Source organism: Eulemur rufifrons, chromosome 7, assembly GCF_041146395.1.
Source record: "Eulemur rufifrons isolate Redbay chromosome 7, OSU_ERuf_1, whole genome shotgun sequence".
In the NCBI taxonomy this organism is placed as follows: Eukaryota; Metazoa; Chordata; class Mammalia; order Primates; family Lemuridae; genus Eulemur; species Eulemur rufifrons.
The window spans coordinates 153,613,545-153,641,352 of NC_090989.1; the positions used below are offsets into that span (position 1 = coordinate 153,613,545).

At 57.3% G+C, this 27,808-nt stretch overlaps 2 protein-coding genes across 2 annotated transcripts in view; both read right to left on the reverse strand.

Annotated features, from left to right (window-relative positions):
* Positions 1 to 13,736, reverse strand: part of COL7A1 (collagen type VII alpha 1 chain) — a 30,489-nt gene extending 16,753 nt beyond the window's left edge. Inside the window, exons 1-50 of the mRNA XM_069473611.1 lie at positions 13,652 to 13,736; positions 12,974 to 13,154; positions 12,135 to 12,294; positions 11,953 to 12,046; positions 11,712 to 11,873; positions 11,390 to 11,553; positions 11,184 to 11,313; positions 10,975 to 11,091; positions 10,726 to 10,872; positions 10,521 to 10,637; positions 10,295 to 10,444; positions 10,084 to 10,212; positions 9,438 to 9,581; positions 9,224 to 9,349; positions 8,978 to 9,121; positions 8,280 to 8,399; positions 7,998 to 8,141; positions 7,537 to 7,662; positions 7,290 to 7,436; positions 6,919 to 7,041; positions 6,424 to 6,570; positions 6,045 to 6,179; positions 5,814 to 5,960; positions 5,597 to 5,733; positions 4,998 to 5,124; positions 4,767 to 4,913; positions 4,507 to 4,679; positions 4,373 to 4,408; positions 4,265 to 4,291; positions 4,128 to 4,172; positions 3,995 to 4,057; positions 3,560 to 3,631; positions 3,432 to 3,467; positions 3,261 to 3,296; positions 3,033 to 3,104; positions 2,847 to 2,924; positions 2,612 to 2,638; positions 2,477 to 2,530; positions 2,279 to 2,341; positions 2,114 to 2,173; positions 1,943 to 1,978; positions 1,696 to 1,740; positions 1,581 to 1,616; positions 1,192 to 1,236; positions 1,062 to 1,097; positions 920 to 952; positions 513 to 545; positions 300 to 353; positions 163 to 222; positions 33 to 68 (exon numbers count right to left, since the gene is read on the reverse strand). Coding sequence (XP_069329712.1) covers positions 33 to 68; positions 163 to 222; positions 300 to 353; positions 513 to 545; positions 920 to 952; positions 1,062 to 1,097; positions 1,192 to 1,236; positions 1,581 to 1,616; positions 1,696 to 1,740; positions 1,943 to 1,978; positions 2,114 to 2,173; positions 2,279 to 2,341; positions 2,477 to 2,530; positions 2,612 to 2,638; positions 2,847 to 2,924; positions 3,033 to 3,104; positions 3,261 to 3,296; positions 3,432 to 3,467; positions 3,560 to 3,631; positions 3,995 to 4,057; positions 4,128 to 4,172; positions 4,265 to 4,291; positions 4,373 to 4,408; positions 4,507 to 4,679; positions 4,767 to 4,913; positions 4,998 to 5,124; positions 5,597 to 5,733; positions 5,814 to 5,960; positions 6,045 to 6,179; positions 6,424 to 6,570; positions 6,919 to 7,041; positions 7,290 to 7,436; positions 7,537 to 7,662; positions 7,998 to 8,141; positions 8,280 to 8,399; positions 8,978 to 9,121; positions 9,224 to 9,349; positions 9,438 to 9,581; positions 10,084 to 10,212; positions 10,295 to 10,444; positions 10,521 to 10,637; positions 10,726 to 10,872; positions 10,975 to 11,091; positions 11,184 to 11,313; positions 11,390 to 11,553; positions 11,712 to 11,873; positions 11,953 to 12,046; positions 12,135 to 12,294; positions 12,974 to 13,154; positions 13,652 to 13,736 — 4,806 coding nt within the window. The remainder of the gene's footprint in view (positions 1 to 32; positions 69 to 162; positions 223 to 299; positions 354 to 512; positions 546 to 919; positions 953 to 1,061; positions 1,098 to 1,191; positions 1,237 to 1,580; positions 1,617 to 1,695; positions 1,741 to 1,942; positions 1,979 to 2,113; positions 2,174 to 2,278; positions 2,342 to 2,476; positions 2,531 to 2,611; positions 2,639 to 2,846; positions 2,925 to 3,032; positions 3,105 to 3,260; positions 3,297 to 3,431; positions 3,468 to 3,559; positions 3,632 to 3,994; positions 4,058 to 4,127; positions 4,173 to 4,264; positions 4,292 to 4,372; positions 4,409 to 4,506; positions 4,680 to 4,766; positions 4,914 to 4,997; positions 5,125 to 5,596; positions 5,734 to 5,813; positions 5,961 to 6,044; positions 6,180 to 6,423; positions 6,571 to 6,918; positions 7,042 to 7,289; positions 7,437 to 7,536; positions 7,663 to 7,997; positions 8,142 to 8,279; positions 8,400 to 8,977; positions 9,122 to 9,223; positions 9,350 to 9,437; positions 9,582 to 10,083; positions 10,213 to 10,294; positions 10,445 to 10,520; positions 10,638 to 10,725; positions 10,873 to 10,974; positions 11,092 to 11,183; positions 11,314 to 11,389; positions 11,554 to 11,711; positions 11,874 to 11,952; positions 12,047 to 12,134; positions 12,295 to 12,973; positions 13,155 to 13,651) is intronic.
* A 3,938-nt stretch (positions 13,737 to 17,674) lies between these two features.
* On the reverse strand, positions 17,675 to 27,103 carry UQCRC1 (ubiquinol-cytochrome c reductase core protein 1). The gene is made up of 13 exons (XM_069473613.1): positions 27,012 to 27,103; positions 26,614 to 26,754; positions 24,388 to 24,474; positions 23,251 to 23,380; positions 22,580 to 22,778; positions 21,912 to 21,991; positions 20,323 to 20,438; positions 19,941 to 20,084; positions 19,647 to 19,807; positions 19,443 to 19,528; positions 18,709 to 18,797; positions 18,302 to 18,377; positions 17,675 to 17,856 (listed from the first exon to the last, which is right to left on the reverse strand). Exons 1-13 carry the CDS (start codon positions 27,078 to 27,080, stop codon positions 17,792 to 17,794), a joined length of 1,443 nt encoding a protein of 480 aa, XP_069329714.1. The 5' UTR covers positions 27,081 to 27,103; the 3' UTR covers positions 17,675 to 17,791.
* Positions 27,104 to 27,808: the final 705 nt, after the last annotated feature.

Genomic DNA, 27,808 nt, shown 5'->3' on the forward strand with positions numbered 1-27,808 from the left:
CCTAGCGGTTACTCAAGGTCACAGGTACTCACCTGGGGTCCTGCTCTGCCAGTGAGGCCAATGGGACCCTGCAGGGGATGGGAAGAGGGGCAGGACTTAGTTGGGGTCCCAAGAACCACCTCATCTCCCTCTGTCACACTCCCCATCCCCACATTTATTCACCCTGTCTCCAGGGTCTCCCTTGGGGCCAGCCTCTCCAGGAAGACTCAATCCAGGTGGGCCCTGTAGGTAGAAGAATAAGTAGTTAGGATGGCACAACTGTCACCTGCCCCACCCTCTAAACACTTTCCTTCACTTACCTGTTCCCCTTTGACTCCAGGAGTTCCTCTGGGCCCAGTGGGCCCTGCATCTCCCTGGAGGTGACAAAGACCATCAGTGCTAGTCCTAGGATCTAGTTACCCACACAACCCAGAAATTATGCCACAACCCTGTGACCTCCATATCCCAGAGACAGGCCCTACAATATTGACCTCAACCCTGTAATAATCTCTTCTCACCCACACCGGACTTACCTTGTCTCCTTTGGCTCCAGCACCAGCAGGTCCCTGAAAACAAACAGGAAAGACACAGCTTGGCCCCATCTGGGGGTCATACAACCAAAGTCTTAATTGGGATGGGAGTTATATAGAAGCAGGAGTCACAGAGCTCAGTCTCTGCCCCGAGGTCACAGGTCACCAGTGAGAGCAGGCTAGGGGTTATACAGAATGGGCTGACACGAAGAGCTCATGACCTTTATACTGGTCATGGAGTCCCAGGAGCCCAGCCAGGAGTTTGGAAGCAGCATGTGGCATAAGGAGAGTCCTGGAGCTCTGAGCCTGCCCAGGGTCTCAGGGTTGTGGAATCCAGCCCAGAACAGTGGTTTACATGTGGGTCGCTGCTCAAGGGCTATGCTGTGCTCGGGGGCCCCTTCACTCACCACCACTGCTGGATCCCCAGGGCGACCAGGCTCCCCCTGTAGAGAAAGGATGGGGGTCATAGACTCATCTAGGAACTCAAGGTCCCAGTCTCCCACTTGCCACATCCCTGGTATCCAGCAGAACGACACCCAGCCTATGACCTACCTTCTCTCCTCGGCGGCCAGCGGGTCCCGGTGGCCCCTATATGTGGAGAAAGTGTGAGCTCAAGAGGGGAGGAGGCGGGGAGGTACACATGAAAGTCCCACTCCTGGTCCCACCACAGTCACAGACTCACTTCAGGACCCTCAGCTCCAGGACGTCCAGCAACCCCAGGAAGCCCCTGGGGAAAAGGAATGCAAATGCTGCTCCAGGTGGTCGGGGGTTGGGGAGTTATGGGCAAACAAGGGCTAGAGGGTTGGGGGTGGTGGCTGGAGGGGTGTCATGGAGGATTGGGATTTAGGTCTGGCAGGGGTCAAACTTGGCAGGAGGACAGAGACCAGGTCAGTGAAAGTCAAAGTCAGTTTAGCAGGGTTAGAAGGTTAAAAGCGAGCTGGCTGGGGTTGAGGGCTAGAGCCTGTATCAGCAGGGTTTAGCAGTCACGTGAGGAGAGGTAAGGGGCTGGGGCAGTGGGGGTCAAGGGCAAGAAGTCAGAACCAGGAGGGGCACAGAGCCCAGGTGGCTTACCTGGGGTCCCACTGGGCCAGTGGGTCCACGTTCACCCTGATGGAACAGAAGAGGTCAGAGCTGAGTCTGGCCCCAGTTCCTCTGGGGCCCTGAGAGCCCCCCAGGCTTCACTTACCTTCTCTCCAGTCTCACCTGGGGCCCCTGTCAGCCCCCGGTCACCCTAAGGAGAGAGAAGAGAGGAAGTGGGCCTTGACTTGACAGTCAAACCCCAGACAACATATCTCAAACTCCAACCACCCGCCTCTGAAATCACCACCTTTGTCCTAGAGAGAACCCTTACCTCCTGATCTTGCAGCCTCCCCTAACACCATGGGGGTTCCAGAGTAGCACCCCTCACCCCTGGCCCCCCCACTGGTACTCACTTTGGGGCCAGTGACTCCAGGAGGTCCCCGTAGGCCCTGGAAGGAGACTTTGGAGAGTCAGAGATTTGGGCTTGGGCATAAGAATGGAACAGTGTGGTTAATGGCGGGGGCCGGGGGAGGGGGTGCTAGAGCTATGCCCACTACATTCAGAGCCCCTGCCCCTACACTCACCGGCTCACCCGGGATCCCAGGTTGTCCTGGGAGGCCTGGGGCTCCATCCTCACAGTCACCCTGAAGGAGAAACACATGGATGGATAGGAAGACCCAAGGGAGGCCCTGCCCCAGCACCCAACCTCCTGCCTCAGAACTGGGGCACTCAGAAGTCAGGTTTCCTACCTTTTCTCCTTTCTCTCCAGCGGGGCCAACTGGGCCTTGGGGTCCAGGGCTCCCAGGAAGACCCTAGGAGGCAGTAAGTAAGAATGCAAGCCAAGAACTGTGAAGCCCAGCATGCAACCACCACCCCTAGCTCTGCCCCCAGTCCGTCTGCCCACAGCCCTGAGTGGGTTCCCCAGCAGAGCCTCAAGTCCCCCTCACCGGCAGCCCAGGCTCCCCAGGAGCAGTGCCACCAACACCTGGTCCAGGGGGACCCTGGGAGAGAACAGCAGGTCAGGGCATGGTCAGGGGAATCCGACTCTAAGCCATCCCCAGTATACCTTGTCCTTCACTTACCCGTTCCCCACGATCGCCTTTGTCACCCTGGAAAACAGATCATGACCCTATGACCCTGGGCCACAGCTCCTCCCACAGATACCAGGAGGGATGAGGGTCACTGTGGACTGAGGAGTCATGGTGGGGCCTGGGGGTGATCAAAGGGTCACATGGCTCAGAGCAACCAGTAGGGGTTATGTAGGTTCAAATGGGGTCACCAGGTTTCTGAATCACATGGAGGTCATGAGGCTGTCACCTTCACACTTGCTCCAGGAATCCCTGGGGTACCACGAGGTCCTGGGTCCCCCACTGGGCCACGAGGTCCAGCAGGGCCCTGATGGAGGAGACAAAGTATAAGGAGTGATGCCACAGAGCCCACTCTCACCCACTCTTGCAAGTCCCCCCAGCACACATCACTTGCCCCCACATACCCTGAACTTACCGAAGGTCCAGGGTCTCCTTTCTGCCCAGGAAGGCCAGGTCCCTCACCTCCAGTGACTCGTCCAGGAGCCCCCTGTAGGGGCAGAGAGTAGTGGGTAGGACTCGGGACATGGGTGCCTCAAGGCATAAGCTCCTGGATGAGCCCCAGCTATTCCTTATCACGCTTCCCGCCAGGGGCAGCCCCCTCCTCTCTGGGACATCCTGGCCCCTCCCTTCCCTCATCACCTACCGGCTCCCCCTTTGGGCCTCGAGGTCCTCGCTCTCCCTGAGAAGAAAACATAGCAAAGGGTGGTGCTTGGGCTCAGGCAAGTGTCGGGGCGGGCCCCACATACTGCACCACCGCCCCATGGAAAGAACCCTGGGAGAACTCCGTGACAGCACAGGAGGGAAGGCATCTTACCACTTCCCCACGAGGGCCAGGCCACCCTGGGGAGCCCTGCAGATGGAGGCCAGAGTCAGAATAGTCAGAACCACCCCACCCACTCACCAGAGTGTCCACTCTGGCCCCCGGGGGCAAGGCTTGCTCACCTTCGGGCCAGGGGTCCCAGGAGTCCCCGGGCGGCCAGGGCTGCCTGGAAGCCCATCAGCTCCAGGGGAGCCCTAAGGAGGCAAAGAGGTCAGGGCAGGAAGGGACTCTCCCTTTCCTGAGGAGCCCCATCAGCCAGGGGCCCCCTACCCCGCAAGGCCCCAAAGTACTGTTGGGGGTGGAACAGGGGGCAGAGAAGTGGCCTCTTGGAGCTGAATAGAACTCAATCCCAGGACAAGGGCAGTGACGAGGCAAAGGCCTTCCCTGCCTCTAGGACCCAGATCTCAGAGCCCCACTGGCCCCCTAATTCAGAGCCTCCCCCAAAGTCTCTGGTGTGGTGTATAAGCTCCCCTTGGGCCCCTAGGAACACCCTGGGATCCTAACTCTGCTTCTGCCTTCTCTCTCCTAAAAACCCTGAGAAAAGTCTCCACACTCACCCTCTCGCCCTTTGCAAGGGGACTTCCAGGGGGCCCCTGGGGGCCAGGAGCACCGGTCCTGCCCTGAGAGAAGAGAGCAGGTAAGGAGGCAGTACCCAGTTGGGGCACAGGGACAGGTGTAGGGGGCACTCACCGGGAGGCCAGGGGGGCCAGGAAACCCAGCTTGTCCTTTCAGGCCCTGGAAAGGGTCATCAGTGAGCTCTGTGCTGCCAACCTCCCCTGCCCCATGGTTGCCCAACCCATTTTCTACCCCTCACCAGGGCCACTCACCGTCTCTCCAGGTTCCCCCTTCTGGCCCTGGGGAAAGACATGTCAGATGAGGGTCAGAGTTAGTCCCAGGTGTGGCCTTCACCCACACTCTCAACCCTGGACACTTACCTTTGGACAATGCACTGAGCAAGGCTCTGGCTGTGCCTGTGGACACAGGGTCTCTTTGAGGCTGAACATTTCTACCAAGAACCCCCAGACCCCTTCTTCTCCACCACTTTGTCCCCCAGAGGCCGCTTCCAAACCTGAGTAACTACAGATGCCTGACATAGGGCTACTGCCAGGTCACTGACTGCCCGGTCCAGGCTCGGACCATCATCCACGGCAAAGAAGGTCTGGACGGGATCCATGCCTGGCACCAAGCGACGCAGCTGCTCCGGGTCAGCTCCCGCCATGCCCAACATCATCACTTTGAGCCCTAAGGAGGGACCCGGCAGCCTGCATGACAACCCCGCTGGGGCCACCCCTATACCCAGGCCGCATCTCCCTCAGCCCTATTCCTCACCAGCAGCCTGGGCCTCGCGGATGGGGCTGAATATGTCACCTCTCAAGGGCTCATCCACTAGCAGAACCATCACCCCTGGCACATGCAGGCGGCGCCCAGGAGCATCTGGTGCCAACAAGTATCTGTGAGCTGTGACCACAGCTGTGCCTGGAAGGAAAGACATGTCAGAACCCTGGGGCACCAAGCTCCCAATGGGTAGCCCCAGGAGTCCATGCCCACTGCAGTCCTCACCCAGATTGTTCCCACTTGGGTCCATGTAGGGGATGTCTTGGATCTTTCGCAAGATGATGCCAAGGTCATAGGAGCTATTCAGCGGGAACAGTGGGGAGGGCCGGTGACTGTAGGACAGCAGGCCAACCTAGGGTAGGGGGAGACACAGAGCCTTGGGAAGATGACAGAGCAGGGATAGGGGTACGCAGAGTTTGGGGAAACACAGAGACACAGGGTGTGTGTGACTAAACCTGAACTAATTATTAGGGGGTCAGCAATGACAGTAGGATAGGGAGCCAACCAGCAGGCGAGAAGAACTGGAGCCTTGGGGACAGCTGGGAGAAAGCCAGAACCTGCTGAGTGCGGTGGCGTGTGCCTATAATCCCAGCCACTCGGGAGGCTGAGGCGGGAGGATCACTTGAACCCAGGAGTTCAAGGCTGCAGTGAGCTATGATCGCACTACTCCACTCCAGCCTGGGTGACAGAGTGAGACTCCATCTCAGAAAAAAGTTAATTGAAAGCCCGAATGTATGCTGGGGTAGGGAGATGGTAACTGGTGTGAAACCTGGGATGGTGAGGGGCAGGGAGAGGAAGGGGTCTGGCTGCGTCTAGGGCCAAACCTGGACCGCCTGTAGCCCAAGAGGCCCAAGTGCAGACACCAGCCGCTCCAGGGCACGCCTCGTAGCCTCTGCCCGGTGAACATTGTCTCGAGTGGCATGCAATAGGAACACCACATCCGCCAGGCCATGGGGACACACTGCAGAAGGGGGCAAAATTACTGAAGTGGTCAGCCCATACAGCCACCCCCTTAGGCCCTTCACACTGTGCCCACCATACCTGGGCTTTGTGTGACAGAGGTCTCAGGACCCTGCACACCTCCCTGGACAGGTGTCAGGGAGAAGACATAAGAGACGCCAGGCTCTAGCCCTGTCACCCGCTGGGAGCTCGAGATCCCTGGAAGTGTTTGTGGGGTCCCAGGCAGTTCTGCAGAGGATGTAACTCAGTTAAATAGGAGGTCCTCCATGGAGCCCTAATTGCCAGCCTACCCCAACCCTGGCTCCCCCTCACCCTGGCCAGGGCCTCTGAGTGGCCGCCAGGACAGGATGTAGCTGGATGCCCCAGACACTGGGGTCCAGGCCAGAGTCACCGACTCGATTGAGGTGTCCACAACATGTAGTTCAGTGCGCGGGACACGAGGCGACTCTGAAGGAGGAATGAAAGATCAGGTATCAGAGGCTGTGTCCTGAGAACCCAAAGGGGAGAGATCCGAGATCTTGGGTCGGGTTCATCTTTGGGAAGTGTCATGGGATGTCATGCTGGGATCACCTAGCATCAGGGGGTAAGTGGGGGGCTACAGGAAGAGTCACTTAGTCTGGGGTACAGGAAATCAGGGTGGGCCATCAGTGGGGGGGAGCACACCAAGGTGAGGTGGGCCCTCTAGGCTTACCAGTGCGTGCAGTCACCTCCCTGGAGGACCCTTCTCCAGCTGGCCCCAGGACGCTCAGCCGCACACGGTACAGTGTCGCTGGTTCCAGCCCATCCAGGTGGTAGCTGCTGAGCTCGGGTCCCAGGACCAGGGACTGTTCCTGGCCACCTGGGGCAGGGGTGAGGGTGGAGGCCAGGAGTGTGTGGGAGGATGGTAGCTCCAGTGTTGGGGGACTCGCCCACCTCTCTGACTGACTCTGCTAGCCAGGTCCACCCTCCCGACTGAGCTTCCTCATTCTCACTGAACCTGCCCGCTTTACTGACTCTACCTGACTGACCCTTGATGACCTCACTGATGCCACCCATCTCTGTGATTGATCCTACCTACTGTCACAGATCCCGCAGACCCCCAGTGACAGACAGACCCTGCCCACCGCACAGACGTCGCCCACCTGACGACTCCGCCCACAGCCCCGCCCTTATTGGTCCCTAACTTCCTAGCGGGGGCACCTCTCACCCTCAGGTCGCCAGCGCAGACGGAAGCCCTGCGCCCCGGGCACCGGCTCCCAGCGCAGCGTCAGTGAGTGCTCCCCACGCTGCACTACGCGAAGGGTCTCCAGGGCTGGCGGGGCCTCAGGCGCTGGAGCAAAAGCGCGGTGATCAGCAGGCTCCGCCCCCATTGGCCCCTGCGCCAATCCCAGGCCAACCTTGGCACACGCACCGCCCCCAGCCCGCCCCTCTTATCCATCCAGCCTTCATCTTTCCTCTCCCCTCAGACACCGCCCCTACAAGCTCACTACCAATCCCAGTCCTTTTTCCAATCCCAAGCACAAACCCCGCTCCCCAAACCACCCATCCAAGGCTCGCTCCAGCCCAAACTCCACCTACGCGTCGTGACGACAATGGAGACAGGTGCGCCCTCGCGGTCCCCAACAAGTGCAGTCACTCGCACCGAATAGCTGACTCCGCCTTCGAGGCCTCGGATCTCTGCGGAGTCTGTGTTTCCTGGGAGCAGCTGGTGTCTCGTGGGGCCACCTGGCCAGGTGAGCATACAGTAACGGTCAGGGGTGGGGGTGGCTGACTGGAGAGGGCAATCCCAGCCAGGAAGCAAATGGTCTCAGTCAGGGAGTCATACCTTCAGTCCGGCCCCAGGCCAGTCTGTAGGCTGTGGCTCCAGTGACCCCTACCCAGGTGACCCGCAGAACGTCACTGGAAGCATTGAGGATCTGCAGCCTTGACACACTGCCCACAGGCTCAGGGGCTAGGGACAGAGGCAAAGTAAAGGGTCAGGGGTCACCGGGTGTCTGCAGAGAACAGGGTGGTAGTACAGGCCTGATTAGTGTAGCGGAAATCTGAAGGTCAGCATGAGGTTAGTGTGAACAGATCAGTGTAGGTGACCCTAAGAGGGACGAGGTTAGTGCCTCGGAGTGGGCGGTGTGGGGGCAGCCGGAACGTCACTGTGGGTGGACACTTAGTCCATGTGGGGTGGGTGGGTCACTGAGCAGTGACGGAGGGGGCAGACATAGTAGTCAGGAATGCATAGCAGGGTGGGGTAGCCAATGAGGTGTGGCTGACAGCTGGCCAGGGTCCACTCACCAGTCCTCACAACCACAGAGGCGGGGGCCCCATCCACGCCAGCCACATGGGCCCTCACATGCACTGTATACTCAGTATCTGGCTCCAGCCCATCCAGCTCAGCCACCGTGGCCTCCCCAGAAACCAACTGGGATTTCTCTGGGCCTGGGAGCAGAGATGGAGGCAGCTCCAGGGCTAGCCAGACTCTGTCCCCCAGTGCCCTACCTGGACCCCCCAAGAAATTCCAGGCCCCATTCCACCCAGATCTGCCCCCCATGACCCTCCCAAACCCCTGGTCCCCACCATGGCCTGAGTGCCAGGAAACTCTGTATCCTGTGGCTCCAGGAACCCTGGTCCAGGCAATGGTGACAGATGAGCTGCCAGCCTGAGTCACACGGACTGTCCTCACTGGGCCCACTGGGTCTAAGGGGAGAGGTAATGGGCAGTCTGATAGGGGAGGCAGGGGAGGGTCTGATGAGGGAGGTGGTGGAGGCTATCTGAGCAGGGAAGTCTACAGGAGCCCAACAGGAGACCAGGGTCTGACAGAGGAGGCAATGAAGGGGTCAGACGGGGAAGGAGTGGGGATTCTGACAGAGGGGGCAGTGGGAATCTGCGACGGCAGCTGACAGGAATCTGAGAGCCAACAAGGTCCCACAGAGAAAGGGGGTGCCTGATGGAGGTGGTGAGGGGTCTGACAAAGGAGAAAGTGTAAGTCTAAGAAGAGAGTTGGGTCCAGCAAAAAAGGTGGCCAGGTTCTGAAGGGTGAGGTGGTGGAAATTGCAGGGCAAAGATGGCAGGAGTCTTAGGGAAGAGGCAGGGGGAGCTGGAGAAGGGAGGCTTAACAGAGGCTGAAGGGGAGAGCAGGCTCTGAGGGAGGAGGCAGAGGGACTCTGAAAGGGGAGACCAGAGCTCTAGGGAGAAGCAAGGATCTGTGAGGGGAGGCATGGACATCTGAGGGGGCACCGGTGGCAGAGAGCCAGGGGACTGGGTCAGGCCCTGACCAGTTCGAGCCACGATGACCACTGGGGGGCTCTCCTCTCTCCCTCGCAGTGCTGACACAGCCACCTGGTAGGAGGTTCCAGGCTGCAGCCCTGTGATGTCTGTGGCAGTAGAGTCTGGGGGCAATGTCTGGCTGGACTCTGGACCTAGGACCAGAGGGAAATGCTGCCATGGCTCCTGCCTGTCCCCTCTGTACCCTATACCCTGGTTGTTCCCCTCAGCAGTCCTCCCCCACACCCCACACTGACCATTGCCTGTCCTCCAGCTAATCCGAAATCCACTGGCTCTAGGAACAGGTCCCCAGGCCACCCTCACTCGTGTTGCATCTGACACCACAACCCGCAGCCCCGGAATGGCAGGTGGGGGTTCCGGCTCTAAGGGTTAAAGACAGAGGTCAGAGGTCAGGACTAGGACCAGAGTGAGTCAAGCAGCTGTCCCGCACAAGCCCCCTGCAGTGCTCACCCAGGCGGACAGTGAGGACGCTGGCACCACCCTCGCGGGGGCCCACTCGAGCAGACACCCGCACAGTGTAGCTAAGCCCAGCCCGAACGTCATCCAAGTCGAAGGCTGTCTGACTCCCGGGAAGCACCAGGGTCCGCTCAACCCCTGAGGGAGAAGGCAGGGCAGGCGGGCAGGGGTCAGTAAGAGACAGGGATGTGGGATGATGGCGTCAGTGATGGATGGGGACACTAGATGTAGGGGTCAGTGATGATGTAGGATGACAGGAGTCAGTGGACAGCAATGTGAGTTGACAGGCCATTGAGACACTGATGTGGGAGGGCAGAGGTCAGTGTGGACAGTGGTCACAGCTGGACGGCCGTGGGAGCAGGGATGGAGGCAGCTCCATCCTGAGCTGTGGCTGTGGAGAAAGAAAGCCACGGACAGGAACGTAGGGCAGGGAGTGGAGCTAGACCCAGGCAAGGAGACAGGCTGGGCCAGAGAAGACAGACCCTGTGACAGCTCTGGGCTCAGTGCTATCTTGGGAGGCGAATGGACAAGGAGACAAGGAGGAGGCTGCAGGGACCCAGGAGTGGAAGGAGACAGGGTGAAGATGCCCCGTGGGTGGGAACTTCAGTGTGTGGGAGGGTGCTGGCTGCGTCCACCTCACCCTGGGTGCTGCGCACAGTGATGCGGTACTCAGTGGCACTGGGGACTGGGCTCCAGGACACTCGCACCCGCTGCCCAGGCAGCTCAGTCGCTTGGAGGTCTGTCACAGGGCCCACGGGTGGCTCTGGCCCTGTTGGAGAGCACAGCCTGAGAGGTGGCCTGAGGCTCCCACACCTTCCTCACTCACTAGTCCAGGCCCACAGAGCCCTCACCAGTGGGGACCACCGTTGCAGGGGTGGCCACCTCGCGGCCCTCCAGCAGAGTGTACAGCGTGAGGCGATACTCAGTGCCTGGCTGCAGCCCATCCAACTGGTAGCGGGTCACAGTAGAGGGCAGCACCACCTTCTGTGGTGGCTCCACGCCTGCAAGATGACAGGGTCAGGCCAGCTGAGGCCAAGCCCCGACCCTTGTCTGCCCACCCCTCACCCCTGCACTGACCACTCTCACGCCGCCACTCCAACCGGTAGCCACGAGCCTCAGGCACCAAGTTCCAGGAAAGGAGGATGGATGTGGGACCCAGGATGACTGGGCGCAGGGTCTGCTCAACAGAAGTGTCTGCCCAGGGCACATGGAATGTCAGTGGCCTCTGTGCCCCTGCCTTGCCTGCCCACCCCAGCCTGAAGAACGTGCTCAGTCTTCTCACCAGTGCGGGCAGTCAGGGAAGCGGCAGGCCCCACGCTACGGCCAAACAGGGTGCTCACGGTCACCTCATAGTCCGTGCCAGGCTCCAGGTCACGCAGTAACACTGACCCCTGCCCAGGGCCCAGCTCCTGCTGTTGTGTGGCCCCACCTGCATGGGGGGCATAGAGGGGTCAGTGGGCCTTACAGACTCAGGAATCTACAATCTTGTCTGAGGAGCAGGGACTCCCCTCAGCCCACACCTCTCACTCACCACCGAGGACCTGCCACATCACACGGTAGCCAGTGGCACCCGGCACACTCCGCCAGGCCAGCAGGAGGCTGTGGGCTGTGGTGTTCTGGATGGTCAGCTCCGGCCCCTCCAGGGCAGCTGGGGGAAGGTCCCATCAGGGATTAGTGGAGTTGGGGAGGGTTACTGGGGGGGCTAGGTGAAGGGGCTCAGAGGTTGGCAGAATTGCTCACTGGTCCGAGCTGTCCCGCTCACAGACTCCCCGATGCTGTTGGCGTAGAGAGCAACCACAGTCACTTGGTACTCGGTCAGTGGCCGGAGACCCTGCAGCTGCAAGCTGGTCTCACCAGCTGGGACGTTCACCTGCCCAGGGTCAAAGGTCACCTCATCTTGCCTAGCCAAGTCCCCAGCCACCCACCTATCACTCTTGACATCCTACCTCCTGCCGTTCGCTCGACAGTGGCTGTCCCAGCCCTGTCAGAGGAGTGTACTGGACCTTGTAGCCAGTCACAGGGCCACTGGCCGCTGTCCACTGTACTCTCAAGGACTGACTGCCTGGCTCAGACAGCACCAGGTCCCGTGGACCAGAAGTTGAGTCATCAGCTGGGAATGTGGAACCAGGCAGGAGGATCAGAGTCAGCACTTACGGTGCGCGGGGTTGGGGTCAGGGGTCTTGAGAGCATAGGATGGAATCAGCACTCCCAGGATGGTGTTGGGGCCAGGGGTCCAGGTCAGGGTACACAATGTGGGCAGGAACTCACGAGGCAGGGTCACAGGCACGCCACCAGCAGTCGTGCACACTCTCCGGGAAACAAGGGGCAGTAGTGTCCTCAAGATGCCGAAGTCATTGATGAAGAAGAAGAAATCACTGGTTGGCTGTGAGGCAACCCTCTTCAGCTCCTCGGGGTCGGCATTCTTGATCCCTAAGGTGATGCCCAGTCAGGACTTAGTTGCCCACTGGTCTGCACCCCAGCTGACCTACCACCCCAGCCCCGTACTCACCCACAGCAAACAGCTTGACACCCTGTGCCTTCAGCCTTTGGGCCGCCGTGTCTACCAGGTCCTGGGACTTCCCATCTGTGATCAGGATGCAGACCTGCGGCAGAGGTAGAGGTCAAGTCAGGGCTTCCTTGGACAGTTAATTTGGGGTGACCTTGGAAGGCATGGTTAGGGTTAAGGATCACCTTGGGGACACCAGGTCGGGCCAGCTGAGGCAGGAAGACATGGTCAGCCACATGGAGAATTGCAGCCCCTGTACGAGTGTTGCCCCCCTTGTAGCTGAGCTCACGGATGGCACGAATCACATCTCCCCCAGAGCCAAGTGCATCCAGGCCAAACTCTGTCCTGTTGTGGGGAGGAGGAAGAGGCAACAGGCTAGGGGTCAGGACCTTTTCTGACTCTGGCCTTTAGAAGGCCCCTGGTGTCACAGTTGTGGGTATCAGGCCCTTTTGAGGGTCCCTTGGGTCTGTGATTTCTGCCCTCCACCTCTATAGCCCCCAACTTAAACTCTCCAGGTGCTCCTTTGTGCACCACCTGTGACTGGGCCTGGGCAGGCCTGGAGGAGCCCTTGGAGCTCACAGCCTAGGGGGACAGGATGTCTGGTGAATTAAATACTTGCAGGAGGAAGGGACCAGGTGTAGAAAGGTAGATGCTGGCCAGACAGGGAGCCCTTCTGGTGAGCTGAGAGGCTGAAGGGGTTAGGAGGCTAAAACGTGGAGAGGCCAACAGGCATGGGGCACCTGGGGCCGCTGGGCTCCCTCCTGGGCTCCCCATCTTCAGGTCAGAAAACACAACCTCCCGGTCTTTGGCAGAGCACTAGCCTGGAGGTGTTTCTGGGCAATAGGGCTCTACCTAGGGAATTCCTACATCTGCCTCTAGGGGAGGTCCTGGCTAGGGGGTCTCTGGGCTCCTCAAAACCTGTTTCAGGAAGAACCTGGCCTGGGGTTTCTAGGTTGTCCTCCCTGTCTGTGGAAGGGGACTTGGTGGGATCTCCTGGTCTCCAGTCCCCAGGGCCACGACTCACCGTGGGTCATCACTGTACTGCACCGCGGCAAAGCGCACCCCCTGTGCACTGGCTGCCGCAGCGAAAGGCTGCACCAGCCCCTCCAGGAAGCCGCGGACTTCGCGGAAATTGCTGCGGCCAATGGATGAGGAGCCATCGAGTAGGAACACGATGTCAGCCGCGTAAAGGCGCGTGCAGGTCACTGGGGCACAGAGGAGAGATCACGACCTCTTCTGGGAGCCCACCCGCTCCCTCCCCGCACTGTGGTCCCCTGGGCCTGCGGGATGGGTGGAGCGTAGGCCGCATCTGCTTATGCAAACCCGGCCTGTGGGCCTGGGAGGGAGGCGGGTGGGCCCCAGCGCAGACTCTCCGCGGAGAGTTGGGGCGTGGGGGGGAGGGAGAGCCGCCGGCACGGGTGTAGGTCTGGGACTGAGGTCACAGCCTCTAGGGGCCAGCACGGGGTGACATAAGGTAAGGGACCCAGCATGCGTTCGGGGAGCCAGAATTTGGATCCGAACAGGATAGGAGGGGGGTTAGAGAACCCAGCGCAATCGCGACGAGTTCGGGGAGTCTAAGGAGAGTTAGGAGGAATCCGCGGGGGTCGTGGAGGTGGACGGGGGTGTTGGAGATGAAGGCCGAGTGGAGCCGTGGGTGACAGCGTGCAATGCCCCAGACGGGGTCCTTCCTAGCCATGCCCACCTCTCTCCCTGTGCTGGGCCCGCACTCGGGGCGCCCCCGCCAAGATCCCGGCGCAGAGCGCGGCCACCAGGAGTCGCAGCCTCATCCTGGGTGGTAGAAACGGTCAGCTGGGACTCCCGCTCTGCTCTTTGGTCCCCGCGGCTTTGGCGGGTCCGAGCCCAGCGCCCCTCCACCCTGAGTCCTTGTCTTGCCTGCAAGTCCGCCAGCTCCCACGGCCGCCGCTGCAGTCCCGCCGGCAGAGCACTGAAAAGTCCCTGATCCCAGGGGGCGGAGCGTCGGGCGGGGACCCAGACGCCCGCCCTCACCCACATCCCCAGAGGTCGCCCCCCCACCCCTCCCCTGGACAGATGATATGACGCACTTAAGTTTAAGCCCCCCCTCCCCGCCCCGTGGCTTCTGCTTATCCCCCAGAAGTTTCTGCACAGACAGATGCTGAAGGAGTGACCCCAACCCCATCTAGGGTCATAGGTCCTGGTTGCTTTGGGTCGGTAACAGAGTGACCAGTGAAGGGACTGCTGGAGGCTGAAATGTGGACCTGTTTCTGCAAACCAAAGAGGCAGCAGCACTATGGTAGGGGGAGGCTGCAGCTGGCGGTGACTCACCCCCAACCCTGTGAGGGTGCCTAGACAAGCCCTCAGGGCATGGGTCCCGCCGGCCACTCCTGTGATTCAGCCATCCCTGTCTGGTGGGCCTCCTGTGCCCCACCCCAATCCCCTAGACAGGTGGAGCAACCTCCAGCAAATGAGGGACTCTGGGCCCATCCTAGGGAAACCAAGGCCCTGTTGGGCTGGGTCCAAGTAAGGCACCCCCTCTTTGGAGGGGTATGCCAGGAGGAGGGGAGAACCTGTGTCACGCTTATGCATACGTGTCCCACACCCCCTGCTACGCTTTAAACCAGTCCCAGACAGTTACCATCCAGCTGTGCCTGTAGGAGGGGAGCTGCTCATATGTGGAGGGTGGGACCACCCACAGTGACAGCTCATCTCTCAGAAATTCACCCCCTCCTGCCCATGACCCACTCGTAGAGCTGTCCATGCCCCAGGCCAGCTCCCCCCTACCTATATGTCCTCATTCTGGCCCACAGGCATCCTCTCCTTCAATCTGTTCTTTCTGTAGACCCTTCCACCCATCTCCCCATCAGCCCCAGAGGTCACCCGGGGCCCTTCCCTCCTTTCCTCACTGCCCTCACAGAACCTGTAGCTCCCCCTTCATAACTGCCTCCCTGCCCCCTGCCTCACTCCTCTCCCCTTAACCAGGCTGACTTCTTACCCATCTCCCTGACTGGCTTCTATAACCATGGACAGTGCCCCCCACCACACACCCCCATGTCAGGGCCAGGCCACCACCCGAGCAGGTGAATATTAGTGTATGCACATCTCTTCATTAGGTGGAGGACACCAAGGCAGAAAGATACCCCCAAAAAGAGCAGGCCCCCATCTGGGCCCCACTCCCTTTTTTTCCCATGCCAGTGCTGGATAATTCTGGGTAGCCCAGAAAGCACATCTACACTCACCACTGCCACTGCACCCCTTCCAATATGCCTGGACTTGCAGCCTGCCCTGGGATCCACTGGCTGAGTGGGGAGATACGGGGACAGCACTTCTGTTACATTTGTCTCCCCTGGACTCCTCCACAGCTGGAGGGCTCCCTGGTATGGCCAGAGCTGGGGGCAGTGAGGACCATTCATGCTGTTTTTCTATTGCCCAGGAAGGCTAGAGCTGCCCCTAACTATTGCCCTCTCCCCAACTATCCTGGGACACAGTGCTGTGACCCCATGGGGCCCAGAACCTTTTTCCAAGATCAGGGTCCCTCAGCCATGTCCCAGGAGCCCCCACCCCCTCAAAGTGTGCTCCAGGTGAGGGCAGCAGAGAACCAGGCATGCTATCATAACAAGGGCAGCCCCTGCCCCCTGACACCTCCTTCTGCACAGCAAGGGTGGGTGAGAGCAGGGCAGAGCTGGCACACATGTGTCCAGCTTTTAAGGGAGTCAGGAGGCCCAGCTGAGAGGCTGGATGTTCAGGCCAACCTCATCAGATCTGAGGTGCAACCCAAAGAAAGGAAGGGCTGCTGTGAGAGGGTCAAAGTGTGCTGGGAGAGGCTGTTGGGAAGGGAGAAGCAAGGTTGGGATGGGTGCACATCTGGAGCTCCCATGGGTTCACGAGCAGGGGTGTTGCCCTCTGAGGCCCCTGACTCCAGCCTCCTTGGCAGGCACACAGCCTAGGGCATAGCCCAAGGCCAGTGCCTACCTGCAACTCCCTCCATCAGTGGGGACCCCAGAGCTCGTCCTTCTCCCTCCCACACTTCCCTGAATGTTTCCTTCCCTGGCTTCAGTCACCACCTCTGCCAGATGGCACCACATGTGTCTCCAACCAGGGCCTGTTTTTGAGGTTCCAGCCCTACACATCCTACTGTGTCCTGGACACCTCCAACTCCTCACCAGAACCATGGCAGGTCATCTTCCTCCAGCCCATTCCTCCCTGGAGCCTCCCAGCCCTGCTGGGAACGCTGTCCTGCTTGTGCCCCTGCAGCCCACTCCAGCTCTTCCCATGGCCATGACCTCTGTTCTGCCACCGCACGGCTCCCCAGGACTGCCGCAGAAATGCAGCCTGAGAGTCCCAGTGCTAAATCTCAGCTCTGACCACGTCACTTCTCTTCACAGTAATCTGCAATGCACCTCCCCAACATGCCTCCTGGGTGAAGACCAAATTCCTTGGCCTAGTGCACAAGGTAGGTCAGGACCAGATCATTCCCAGCAACTGGAGCTCTCTCGTGTCCAGCACACCTGTAGCCTTTGAGGGTCAGGCATGGGGCTTAAAAGAGAAATCAGAGAAATAAAGCCTCATCCTCCAGGAGCTCAAACTTAGAGCACCAGACTTGGCACTTCTTCCCCCTGCCTGGGTGCTGCATCTAACTGAGCAGCCAGGGTTGGGCCTGTCAGGGTTCTGTGCTGTCCAGAAGTTTCTCCCCAGTAGAGCACAGGGTAGAAGGATGATCTGCCAAGTGCCTCAGTCCTGGGCTGTAGAAGGCTCTTGACAGATGTCTCCTAATAGACAATATGTGGCAGCAAATGGTGAGGGAAAGGCACTGGGGCAGTGTGAGAGTGATACAAGGGTTGTTTGGGCTACTTTCAGGCTAGGATGCTAGGGAACTTCTGAATCGTCCTCTTCCACATGAACCTTGTCCCAGGATCCTGCTCACAACTGCTGAACAGCAGCTTCCTCAAAAGAGAACTGGGCTCCCAGGGAATCTGAACTGCAAGAACTGGAGCATGCAGGAAGAGGGGCCCACCTGCCTTGTGCACCAGGGCCCAAAAGGGGTAACCAGGGACTGGGCGGCCAAGAGCTCCACCAGGTCTTGGCTGCCTCAGGAAAATGGGGAGGGGATCATCAAGCCAGCAGCTCAGGACTTGCCTGGGACAGACCTAGTCGAGGGAGGGGGCTTGGGCCCCACTGAGCTCAGGGCTATTCTTGGAGCCTGAGTCAGCCGAGGCAAAGGATTCTTGCCCTGCCTGTCCAGGCAGCAGTTAGAAACCAATGGGAACACTATGCCCCAGGCTATCCTCCTCCAGAATCCAGAGTAAACAGACAAGGAGGCATCCTCAGGGACAGCTCTCGGCCCCTCCCGCTCCATCCCAGACCAGGGACCACCAGAGGGTAACTGCACAGGGTCCACAGTGAGGGGTTTCCCACCTGAATCCCCAGGGTTTCCAGGCTAGGACCCCTGCCAGGGCAGAGGCTAAATCTGCAGTTCCTGCGGACGCCTACGCCCCACTCCTGGGACAGGCTGGCTGAGGAATGTCCCCCTATGTGGCTGAGTGGAAACATCTGGGCTCAGCTCCCCGCAGGCATCAAAGGCTTCCGGCCTGTGCTGCGGCCCCCACACTTGCCCCTGGCCGAGACCACATCAGCCTGTGGGAAGGCCGAGGGATCCAGGGGATGCTGAACGGGAGGGAAATCCTTGTTCCCCCCTCTACTGCCCAATGGACTCCACGCCAATGCCAAAAGATGGACAACACAGTTCTCAGCAGAGGACTTTATTGGTGCTAACCTGAAGCACAAGTTTGAGGAGCCAGAGTGGTATGTCTGTGGTGGGGGGACCAGGAGCCCCAGCCACGCCTTCTTGCCAGCACAGGCGTTCTGCCTAGAAGCGCAGCCAGAACATGCCGCTACGGATCCGGTTGTAGTCTGGGAGCTGCTCAATGGGGCCTGTGGGGATAGGGTGGGGCGTCAGGGTGGGGTACCTGGCCTGTACAGGGACACCTGGCCCTGTGCCGCACCCAGCTCAGAGCTGCTGCCCAGAGCAGCACAAGACAGGCCTTGAGTGGAAAGAGGGAAGAGAACATTCCCCCAGGGGTGCTGAGCCTGTCCCTTCATGCTCAGGCCCTTGGAGCCCCACCCCACACTCTGAGATGCCCGTTACCTGGAGGGTGTGGGGCACTGATGGAGGCACCTTGGCAAGGAGTCAGGGAGCTGCTGGGACAGGTTTTCTGAGCAAGAACTCCCTGGCAGCCAGGCTACTGGGGAGAACCTTTTGGGGCCTTAACTTGCTGCTCTCAGTGTAGGCTGGGGTGTGGGCAAGAAGAGGCATAAGGGGAGACCAAGAGAATGGCCTGAGGAAAAAGATAAGGAGCAGAATTTCTAGGTTACTCACCCAATCCAGCCACTGCTGGACACTGGTCATAGAAGTACTTGGAGCAGACCTGACGTACCACACTGGCATCCACCTCCTGTGAGGCAAAGCAGAGGGCACGATGGCTGACAGGCACCTGGGCACCAACCTGGCCAGTCAACATTCTCCAGTTGACTAAGATCTCCTACATGTACTGTGGAACTGTCCCCCTACCCAAGAGGGGAAAGGCAGCAGGGGTCTCCCCACTGTAGACTCCTGTGGGCCCCACCCATCACTACAGCCATCAGTGCCCTGTCCTCTGACTATACCACCCCTGCAGGTGACAGCTGCCTAGGAGACACCAGAGGTGCCTACAGGAGCAATCACCACTCCATTAGGCCTCTCACTCCCCAGGGGTCTGCCAGGCCTTTCCCAGGGGCCCATGTTACCGCAATCCGGCTTTCCCACTCGGCCAGGGGGATGCGGCGGCCATAGGTCAGGAGGCTGCGTCCGATGTCCTCACACACAGGAGTAGTGCCTTTGAGGGTAGGGGAAGGCTTAGAGATCCACCCAAGCCAATCCTGGACCCACAGGCACCCAAACAACCTCCAGCCTCAGGTTGACCAGTACCTCTCTGACCTGGCTCTGACCCCAGATCACAGCCCTCTCTTGTTTTTCTGTTTCTGTTTTTTTGAGACAGAGTCTCTATTGTCCAGGCTAGAGTGCTGTAGCGTCAGCCTAGCTCACAGCAACCTCAAACTCCAGGGCTCAAGCGATCCTCCTGCCCCAGCCTCCCGAGTAGCTGGCATTACAGGTGAGCACCACCATGCCTGGCTAATTTTTTCTATTTTTAGTAGAGATAGGGTCTCGCTCTTGCTCAGGCTGGTCTCAAATTCCTGAACTCAAGCAATTGACCCACCGCAGCCTCCTAGGGTGCTAGTATCTCAGGTGTGAGCTACAGTGCCTGGCCCACAGCCCTCTCTTCTACGACCACCTGCTCCTATAGTGAAGGGCTATTGACCTGGTCCGCCCCACCTGCACCTCTAAGGGTGAGGTGGTGGGTATGGCATGATCTTCAGTGTTTTTCTTTCCAACCCTGGTTAGAAGTGGTGGCCACACTGAGGCTGCCACTGCTGTCGTTACCAGGGTGCACTCTCCTTCCCCACAGCGCTACAGGACTCACCATCCAGATGAGATATCAGGGCATTTCTGAGGATGTTTTTGCCCCGCTCCACCTCACCCTCCGTGGCACTGGTGCACAGGCGCATCCTAAAGCAGGGGTGGGGGTTGTGGTGGCGTTCATCTGAGAGACGCTGTGTTGTCTCTTAGCCTCCCACTACCCCGGTCAAAGCCCCATCCCACCCAGCAGTACCGGGCTAGCACTCACCATTGGCCTTGCAGGAAGAACATCATGTCATCAATGTTCATTCGGTCACAGACAAAGTGTGCACCCAGCAACCCGGTCTCTGCATAGCAGATATTAAAAGTCTGGAAACTCTGGCACAGCTTCTTGGCCGCAGCAACTGAAGCCAGTGGGCTGGACAGGTGCTGCCAGGGGCAAAGGTGGTCAGCACCCACCTTTTTGTCTGTGACCCACACTCTGACCCCCACAACATAGGGGCACACAGCCCCGCAAACTCTTCTCTGAACGCAAGGTCCCATGCTCACTCCTGGCACTCACCACGCCACCACCATAAGTGCAGTCATAGTGGCCAATGATGGCATTGGCCACTTGGAGGGCCACATTGTCCGGGTTGGCCCAGCCAGGCCCCTCTACTGCAATGGCCACATGGGCCAAAGGCAGGGCATCGTCACGGTGGCGGATCTGAAACAGTACACAATAGGCTGAGTGACAGCCAGACTGCCTGGCAAACAGAAAGGGTGGCAGGTGTGGGTGCAGGGTGTATGTGTGCATGTGAGCAAATGTGCTCATGAGGCTGCAGCCACAGGTCCCCTTCCCAACTCCTGAGACATCTCTGGAGTCACCAGGATAACCATGCACAGAAGGGTCCTCCCACAGGCCCCTGGCTGAGAGCACCACCCCTGCCCACCAGGCAGCACACCTCGCTGCCAGTGAAGCGGCACGGACTGAGAGTAGGCACGGCATCCTCTGCGTACGTCCCAGAGATGCTGCTGAAGTGCTTCTGGGCAAGGTCTAACAGCTGCTGGTGCTCCACCCCTGCCAAGACAGACAGTGGTGTTACTGGCCAGCCAGGGTCCAAGGCACAGAGTAGGGGGAATCACAGACAGGAAGAGGACCCCCATGTCCTGTCTTAGCAGGAGACACCAGAAGACAGGACATCAGGGTGAGGAAAGAGGATCCTCCACAGACAGATCCTATTTCATGGGCAGGACAGGTACCTCAGGGCCAAATAGCTCCCATGGCCTCAGCCACAGGAGAGAGGCAGCACTCTAAGCTTAAAAATGAGTTGCCATGTGACACAAGTGTTGATTCTCACCCTAGAAGCAGCATCTCACCTACATCAGGGACAAGACAGGCGCTCCCTACACACAGAGCTCGCCTCATCCCTCTAGGCCCACCTCAAGTAGATCTGGCTGCTGTCTCTATAGGGGGTGGCAAGTGAGAGGGCACAAACAGGCACCACTGCAGGCCGGTGATTAGCTCTGGGGTCCCTTGAGAGCTGGGAGCATTTACAAGTTACGAACTCATGCCCTCAGGACCCCTTGCTGCACCTTGCCTCATCTCCACAAGGTGAACCCCCTGTGGCACTGTGGCAGTGGGCAGCCTGCCTCAGAACAACAGTTGCCACTGCCTTGGCCTTTCATTCTTTCCTGCCGTGGGCTCAAGGCCTCCCAGAGCTCCACAAAGCCAGAGGCGTCTGTAACTCACACTGCTCTAGGCTCCCAGGTTCCCTGGCTCCATAGCCCCAGTTGTGCTCTTCCCATCAGTCTTTCTCACCCACCCAACTGCCACGGCCACAAGCTGGGAAGCATCCTTGGCCACACTCCCCCACCCATGTCCAGACCCCCATCGGGCTTCCATCTATAAAAAGGGTCAATCCACTTCTCTGCCTTGCTCCTGCCATCTCCCCCTGGAGACCTGCCACAGCCCCTCCCCAGCTGGCCTGCCTCTACCCTGGCCCCACACAGCAGCGGAGCAAAACTTAAAACATACATCAGGCCCAGACGCTCCCCTCTGCTCTGGTCCCCCATGCCACCTAAATAACACTCACCACCCTTTAGGCCTCTATCCAAATGATATATGTTCAAAAATGTCCACCCCCATCCTACAACTCTGAGTGTCCCATTAAAATCTCCTCCGCCATTCTGTGCCTTCTTTTCAAGGCATTTCCCAGTCAATCAAGTGTGTATCATCACAGATCCAATGTCTGGCTCACCAAATGGCAAGGCCACAAAGAACAAGCCCAGGGACTTGTATCCCTGCTCCCAGCCCACAAAGTAAGTATCCTAGGACCAGGTGGGGCTAAGAAATGCCTGAGGCCTGTGCTGGAGAAAGAGCATCCCTATATGACCAGTCCCAGTGGTGGCAACAGGGTAGAATCCTACCCTACCCCAGAGAGCATAAGAGAAAGGGTCCCTGGGGGTGGAAGGTCCCCTATGGTCTGAACTAGGCTCTGAAAACCAAGGTTGGTGCCCACACGTTGAGGGCTTCAGTGAACCCACCACTCACCTCCAGCTGCTGCCAGCACCATGCGAGGCGCCTTGTAATGCCTGTCGAGGTACTCGGTCAAGTCTGCACGAGACAGCTTCCTGTAAGACATTCGGCCAATGGGTCAACACCTCTCCCAAACTAGAGTGAGTTCGGTTGCACAAATGGGGCTGAGGAGGCAGAAATGAGGAGAGGCATGGTGTCTCTGAAGAGCAGGCTCTAGCACACCCCTCGATCCCCTTCCCCCTTCTCTGCCACCCACCCCTCCAGGGCCCAGAAGGCAGCCCTCATCAGGCCCTGCCTCATGTATTATCTTAAGACAGGCTCACGGTCCTCTCTGAGGAGGGTACAAGTTGACACTGTGGGACTCTCAAGAGGCAGCAACAGAGCTCTCAAAGCCCATCCCCAACCAGGGACAAGAAGCCACATGGATGGGATACCCAGATGCTCCCTCCCCTTGGAGTGTAAGGACACACATGGAAACATATCCTAAAATAAAGCCCAAGATTCAAATGAAGACTTGAAAAGACTCACAGGGACCACATGGCAATGTAGAAACCACCTCCAATTGTGTGAGTTAGGAAAATAAATAACACAGGCAGCCAGCCAACTAAAAACATGATCTGGACGGGGTCTGGCCAAGCCAGAACGGGGGCACGCATTCCACCACAAGCCCAGGCAACTCTCACCTGACATTTTCACTGGGCCCCTCCACAGCCTGGGCCAGAGGAGTGCCCTGGAACGCTGTGGCATGCAGGTAGTCAAAGACCACGTCGCGCATCGATGCATCGTTCTCCTGCATCTCCTGCAGGATCACGTCACGTTCCTTCTCAATCTGTGAGTCTTCCAGGCTGCAGTTCTGCACAATGTCAGCCAGGAGCTCCACAACTAGATGCAAGGAGGACATGTTTAGGTGCCAGATGGGCCACTGGAGACCAGTGGTAACAAAAAACCCCCAGGCCTGGATCTCCTGCTGTCCACTCCCAGTTGCCCTGCTGCAAGGCTATACCCTAAAGCAGTGGTCCCCAAATTTTTTGGCACCAGGGACCAGTTTCATGGAAGACAATTTTTCCACAGACCTGGGAAGGGGGGAGGCAGAGCTTAGGCAGTGATATGAGAGATGGGGAGCAGCTGTAAATACAGATGAAGCTTCACTCACTCACCTACTGCCGCTCACCTCCTGCTGTGTGGCCCAGTTCCTAACAGGCCACTGACCAGTGCCAGTCTGTGGCCCAGGGGTTGGGGACCACAGCCCTAAGGGTAATCCAATTCTGTGGCCAGGTGAGGGGTTCCTGAGAGCCTATCCTCTGCTCCCCTGGAGTCCTACCCCTCTGTCCCTGCCCCCTTGTCCAGGCGTTACCTTTTGGCAGATCCTTGGACAGTGCCTTGACATAGTAGGCAGTGTGCTCCCGGGTGCTGTACGCATTGAGATGGGCCCCTATGCTCTCTACCTCCTTCTCCAGGGCATTGCCAGGCAGATTCTTTGTTCCCTGGAACCAGACATCAACAAAACCAATTAGGAGCCACATGGGAGCCCAGGAACCTGTCCTCACAGGCTAAAGAACCTGTAGGACCACTGGTCCACAAGTTATCTCTCTCAGCAGACTCTGGGGATAGAGGGCTCAGAGTCTGTGCTTACCAAGCACTAAGCAGGCCTTGAGCTGACGGAGGCCACAGCATTATGGGCCAACAGAATAGAGACAGCCAGGGCCAGGACAGAAGGGCATGGCCAAAGCAAGTGTTGCCTGAAGTCCAGAATTTCGATTACAGCTTACCAATGACCGGTAAGGTCATTACCCCTACTCCTTACTGACAGCCATGGTCAGGTAACCCCACACTTGTGATGAGTGAAGCAACCCTCTCTCTCTCATGCCATTCATATGACTGTATGTGTGTGCTTAGTGGCCACCTCTGTGGGACACAACCCTAGTCCCATGTGCATGGGGCAGTGGTGCTGTCTCATGGGGTACACACATACAAATACACATGTTAAATCCACACACATATCTGTGACGCCGCAGCTGGCTGGGCTGCCCGTTCTAGATCCACACCCCCATATCCCTTTTTCCATTTTTTCATTCATTTAAAAAACATAGGTCTCTACAATAGTTGCTCAGGTATTCCACCAAGCAGGGCATTTCACAAGCAAGCATGCACACCTGTCTGTGGGTTTGTTACGATGCACATGCACATCTGTGTGTTCCGTAAGTCCACATGCATGCATGCACACAACACAGACTTGGCCTCTCTGGTGGAAAGTAGGGCTTTTGTGGCTCCCTGGGTTTTCTTGGCTCTGTGGGGCCTCATGCAGGGGCTCATGGGAAAAGTGTTCACTCAGGAGAGGTTAAGCCCAAGTGGCTCCTTTCATAAAAGCCAGCCAGAGATCACCCCCCAAATGAGGCCCATAATCAGGAGGCTAATTTTTCTGACCTTCATCCTCAGGAGGGACAACAGGCAGCCCTAAGCCCAGGGGAAACACAGACTTCAGGAGCCTCACCTTGAAAGCCAGATGCTCCACAAAATAGCCTGCCCCATTGTTCTTCTCAGTCTCATAACGGCTGCCAGCATCAATCCACACCCCGACCTAGACAAGAGGCCAAAAAAGTTAATAAACCACCCCAGCCCCACTCATACCCCACCCTGAGTGACGCAACACAAGCCCCAGGCATGGGCTCATGGGTCCCAGGGTAGGGGAGAGCTCCCCAGAAGGATCCCTGTGCCTGGAGGTACAGCTGTCCCTGGTGTACAGGGGGCCAGCCAAATGACTGCCATGTCACTATATATCACTTCTCCTTCCTGCCCTATTTCTTGACTGGTTACCAAGGATACCCAGGGACACTTCTAACTGTACACCAAATGAAATTCGTATCATTTGCAAACAATAATAAATTATTTTCTCCTTCCTAAAAATCACGCCCTATCTTTGTTCTGGTGATGATTTTTATCCTTTTATCATTAAGAAAGAGACTATTGATTTAGACACTGTACACTTTATCATATTAAGGAAGTATCTTGGCCAGGTGTGGTGGCTCACACCTATAATAATCCTAGCACTCTGGAAGGCCAAGGTGGAAAGATCACTTGAGGTCAGGAGTTTGAGACCAGCCTGAGCAGGAGACCCCATCTCTACAAAAAAATAGAAATACTGGCTGGCTGTGGTGGCACACACCTGTAGTCCCAGCTACTTGGGAGGCTTAGGCAGGAGGACTGCTTGAGCCCCAGAGTTTGAGGTTGCTGTGAGCTATGATGACACCACTGCACTTTAGCCAGGGTGACAGAGCAAGACTCTGTCTCAAAAAAACAAAAAAAGGAATTATCTTTCCATTAACACTTTAAGTTTTTATTTTTATTTATTTTTTAAATTGCTTTTAGAGCCTGGGTCTCACTATTGCCATGATTATAGCTCACTATAACCATGAACTCCTGGGCTCAAGCGATCCTGCCATGTCAGCCTCATGAGTAGCTAAAACTACAGGCATGGGACACCACACCCAGCTAATTTTTAAACTTTTTTTATAGAGGCTGGTCTCAAACTCCTGGTCTCAAGCTATCCTCCATCTTGGCCTCCCAAAGTGCTAGGATTACAGATGTGAGCCACTGCACCCAGCATTTTAGGTTTTTGATCAGACCTGGACACCAAACACTGCCAAGTATTCCCTTGGCACCCAATGAGAGAATCTTACTCTTCTTAACAGCCTCCTTCACAGCAACCACTCATCCCACATGGTCACAATGGTCTAATCTTTTAATTTACTGTTTGTTTACAGCTGATTTAAGTTTTCCAAATCTACTTTCTAAGAGATATTGATGTACACAGTGTATGTCATACAATCTTAGATGAACATGTATTTCATATCTAACATCTTGGAAAACAAGATGCATTTTACAATCTATAGTTACCTTTGATTAAAATTGGCAGGATTCTTTATCTGGCACTGGAACACGATGATGCTCCTTACAATCTAGGGATCTTAGAGTCCATGAGATATAGCATTCTCTACTGAGCTTTTGTAACAGGCTCTGGGTACGTTTAAATAGGTGCCATGTAATAAGGAAGTTGCCCACCAACTTTTCCTGTGTTCAGTAACTGCTTATATGATAGCACATTATTTGTTCCTGGAAAACTCAAAGAATGCCAATAAAAACACTTGGCCCTGTAGCTAAGAGAGCTGGTGGAGGGAGAAGAGGAGGAATTTGGGGGAATCTTCTCACCTATTTATATATCTAGTTTAGATTTCTATCCCTGAGTCACTTTTAAGGATTTTTTTTTTTTGGAAGATCATCCATTTCACTGTACTCTTCAAATGCATTTCTTCAGAAAGAGCATCCCTGGTCCAGCCCAGAGATTATGACCTTGGGCTGTGAGGCTGACAGACCTGGACCCTTGCAAGTCACCTAATGTCTCTGAATCCCATTTTCTTCATTATAAGATAGGGATGTGAGCACTTCTCTCATACGGGATCTTTACCAAAACGCTGGAAAAGAATTTGGCAGCCTGCTTGGCGAGCATCATATGCTAAATGAATGTTGGCTAAAATGAAGGTTGCCCCATGAAGTCAAGGCATGGCTGGGGTTGGGAATGAGTCCAATCAAGGGGTGAGTGAGCCCAAGTCTGAACCCCAACCATAGACGTTAAGACTCAAGCCCAAGGTCACACCCCAACCTGGGAAAAGATGGCAGGCACAATCTGGAGGTCCCCTCCACGACGGTGCCCTCCACTCACCGTGCAGGTAGGCTGGGAGGACTGCTCCGAGGCCACACGCAGTCCGTTGTCCAGCAAGCTAACCTGAGTCTCTGGCACGAACTGGAGGGCCTGGGCGAAGGTTGCGGTACTCCGCAAGGCAGGCACCCTCAGCAGGGCCGGCTGAGGAAGAGGGAAGGGGACGGCCGCCAGTGAGAGTGGGTAAGGGGTTCGCTCACCAGCTCCCAGGACCGCAGTGGGACCCCCGTCCCCATCCCCAGGCCAGCGGCGTGACACCCATCCCCGCCCACGGCCGTGACCTTCCATGGCCCTGACCTCGCGTGCTCCCCACCTCGACCTGCCACCGCTAACAAGCCCGCACCCCGTCCATGTCCCGAAGCCCTGCGCCCAGCAGCCCCGCTCTCTCGCTGCCACCTCACCGAGCGGCGAGTGTGCAGCAGCACTTGTGCCCCAGCACTAGCGACCCGGGCAACCACGGACGCCGCCATTTTCTGGCTCCTGTCGACTTTAAACCGCGCTGCGCACGCGTAAAGTGGCCGCGATGGCGCCCAAGACGCAAGCGCAGTCCCGCAGACTTGGAGCTCGGCCGCCCCCTGGCGGGAGCTGGAACTATTCACCACATCGGTCGCTGGTTGTGTCCGTGCGTCCACGGTCCCTGTGCATATCATTCTACCTGGCTGTCCATCATGCCGCGAGGAGACGCCCGCCGTCGCGTCCATCTCCCCCTTCCATCCGTGGAAAGCAGAGTGTCGGCGGGTCCGAGTCCAGGGGTTAAAGCACCAGCGTAGAATCCTGGGACTACGAGGCAGCTGCTGAAAGTCAGTTTTCTCTTTAAAAGAATGAAGTAGCTTCAGATAGTTGACCTGGAGGGAGTTTAACAATACTGTAATTGCTAAAAAAAAAAAAGGAACAACTTAGAGATGAGTTTGTGAAATAGGATTCCTTGTTTGAAAAACAAAACAAACAAAACCAAAACAGAAGAAAAAAATAGCATGCCTTTCCTAGTAGACCACAGAAAAAAAATCTACAGGAACATACTCTAAACTTTCAGCTGGGTAACATCTGGAAAATGGATTGCAGAGAAGGGAAAGAAGGCTACCATTTTTACACTTCGGTATTATTTTAATACAGATTTTTTTATTTTTGCAAAAAATATGTGTTACTTTTGAAATAACAAAGCATACCTCTAAATTCTGCTTCCTTTTACAGGTATACA

Coding starts and splice junctions, on each gene's coding strand:
- UQCRC1 (XM_069473613.1), bottom strand. CDS start 27,080: ATGGCGGCGTCCGTGGTTGCCCGGGTCGCTAGTGCTGGGGCACAAGTG. Junction 20,085..20,322: donor GCCGCTTCACTGGCAGCGAG/GTGTGCTGCCTG, acceptor GTACTGTTTCAG/ATCCGCCACCGTGACGATGC. Junction 19,529..19,646: donor TTCTTCCTGCAAGGCCAATG/GTGAGTGCTAGC, acceptor CCCCTGCTTTAG/GATGCGCCTGTGCACCAGTG.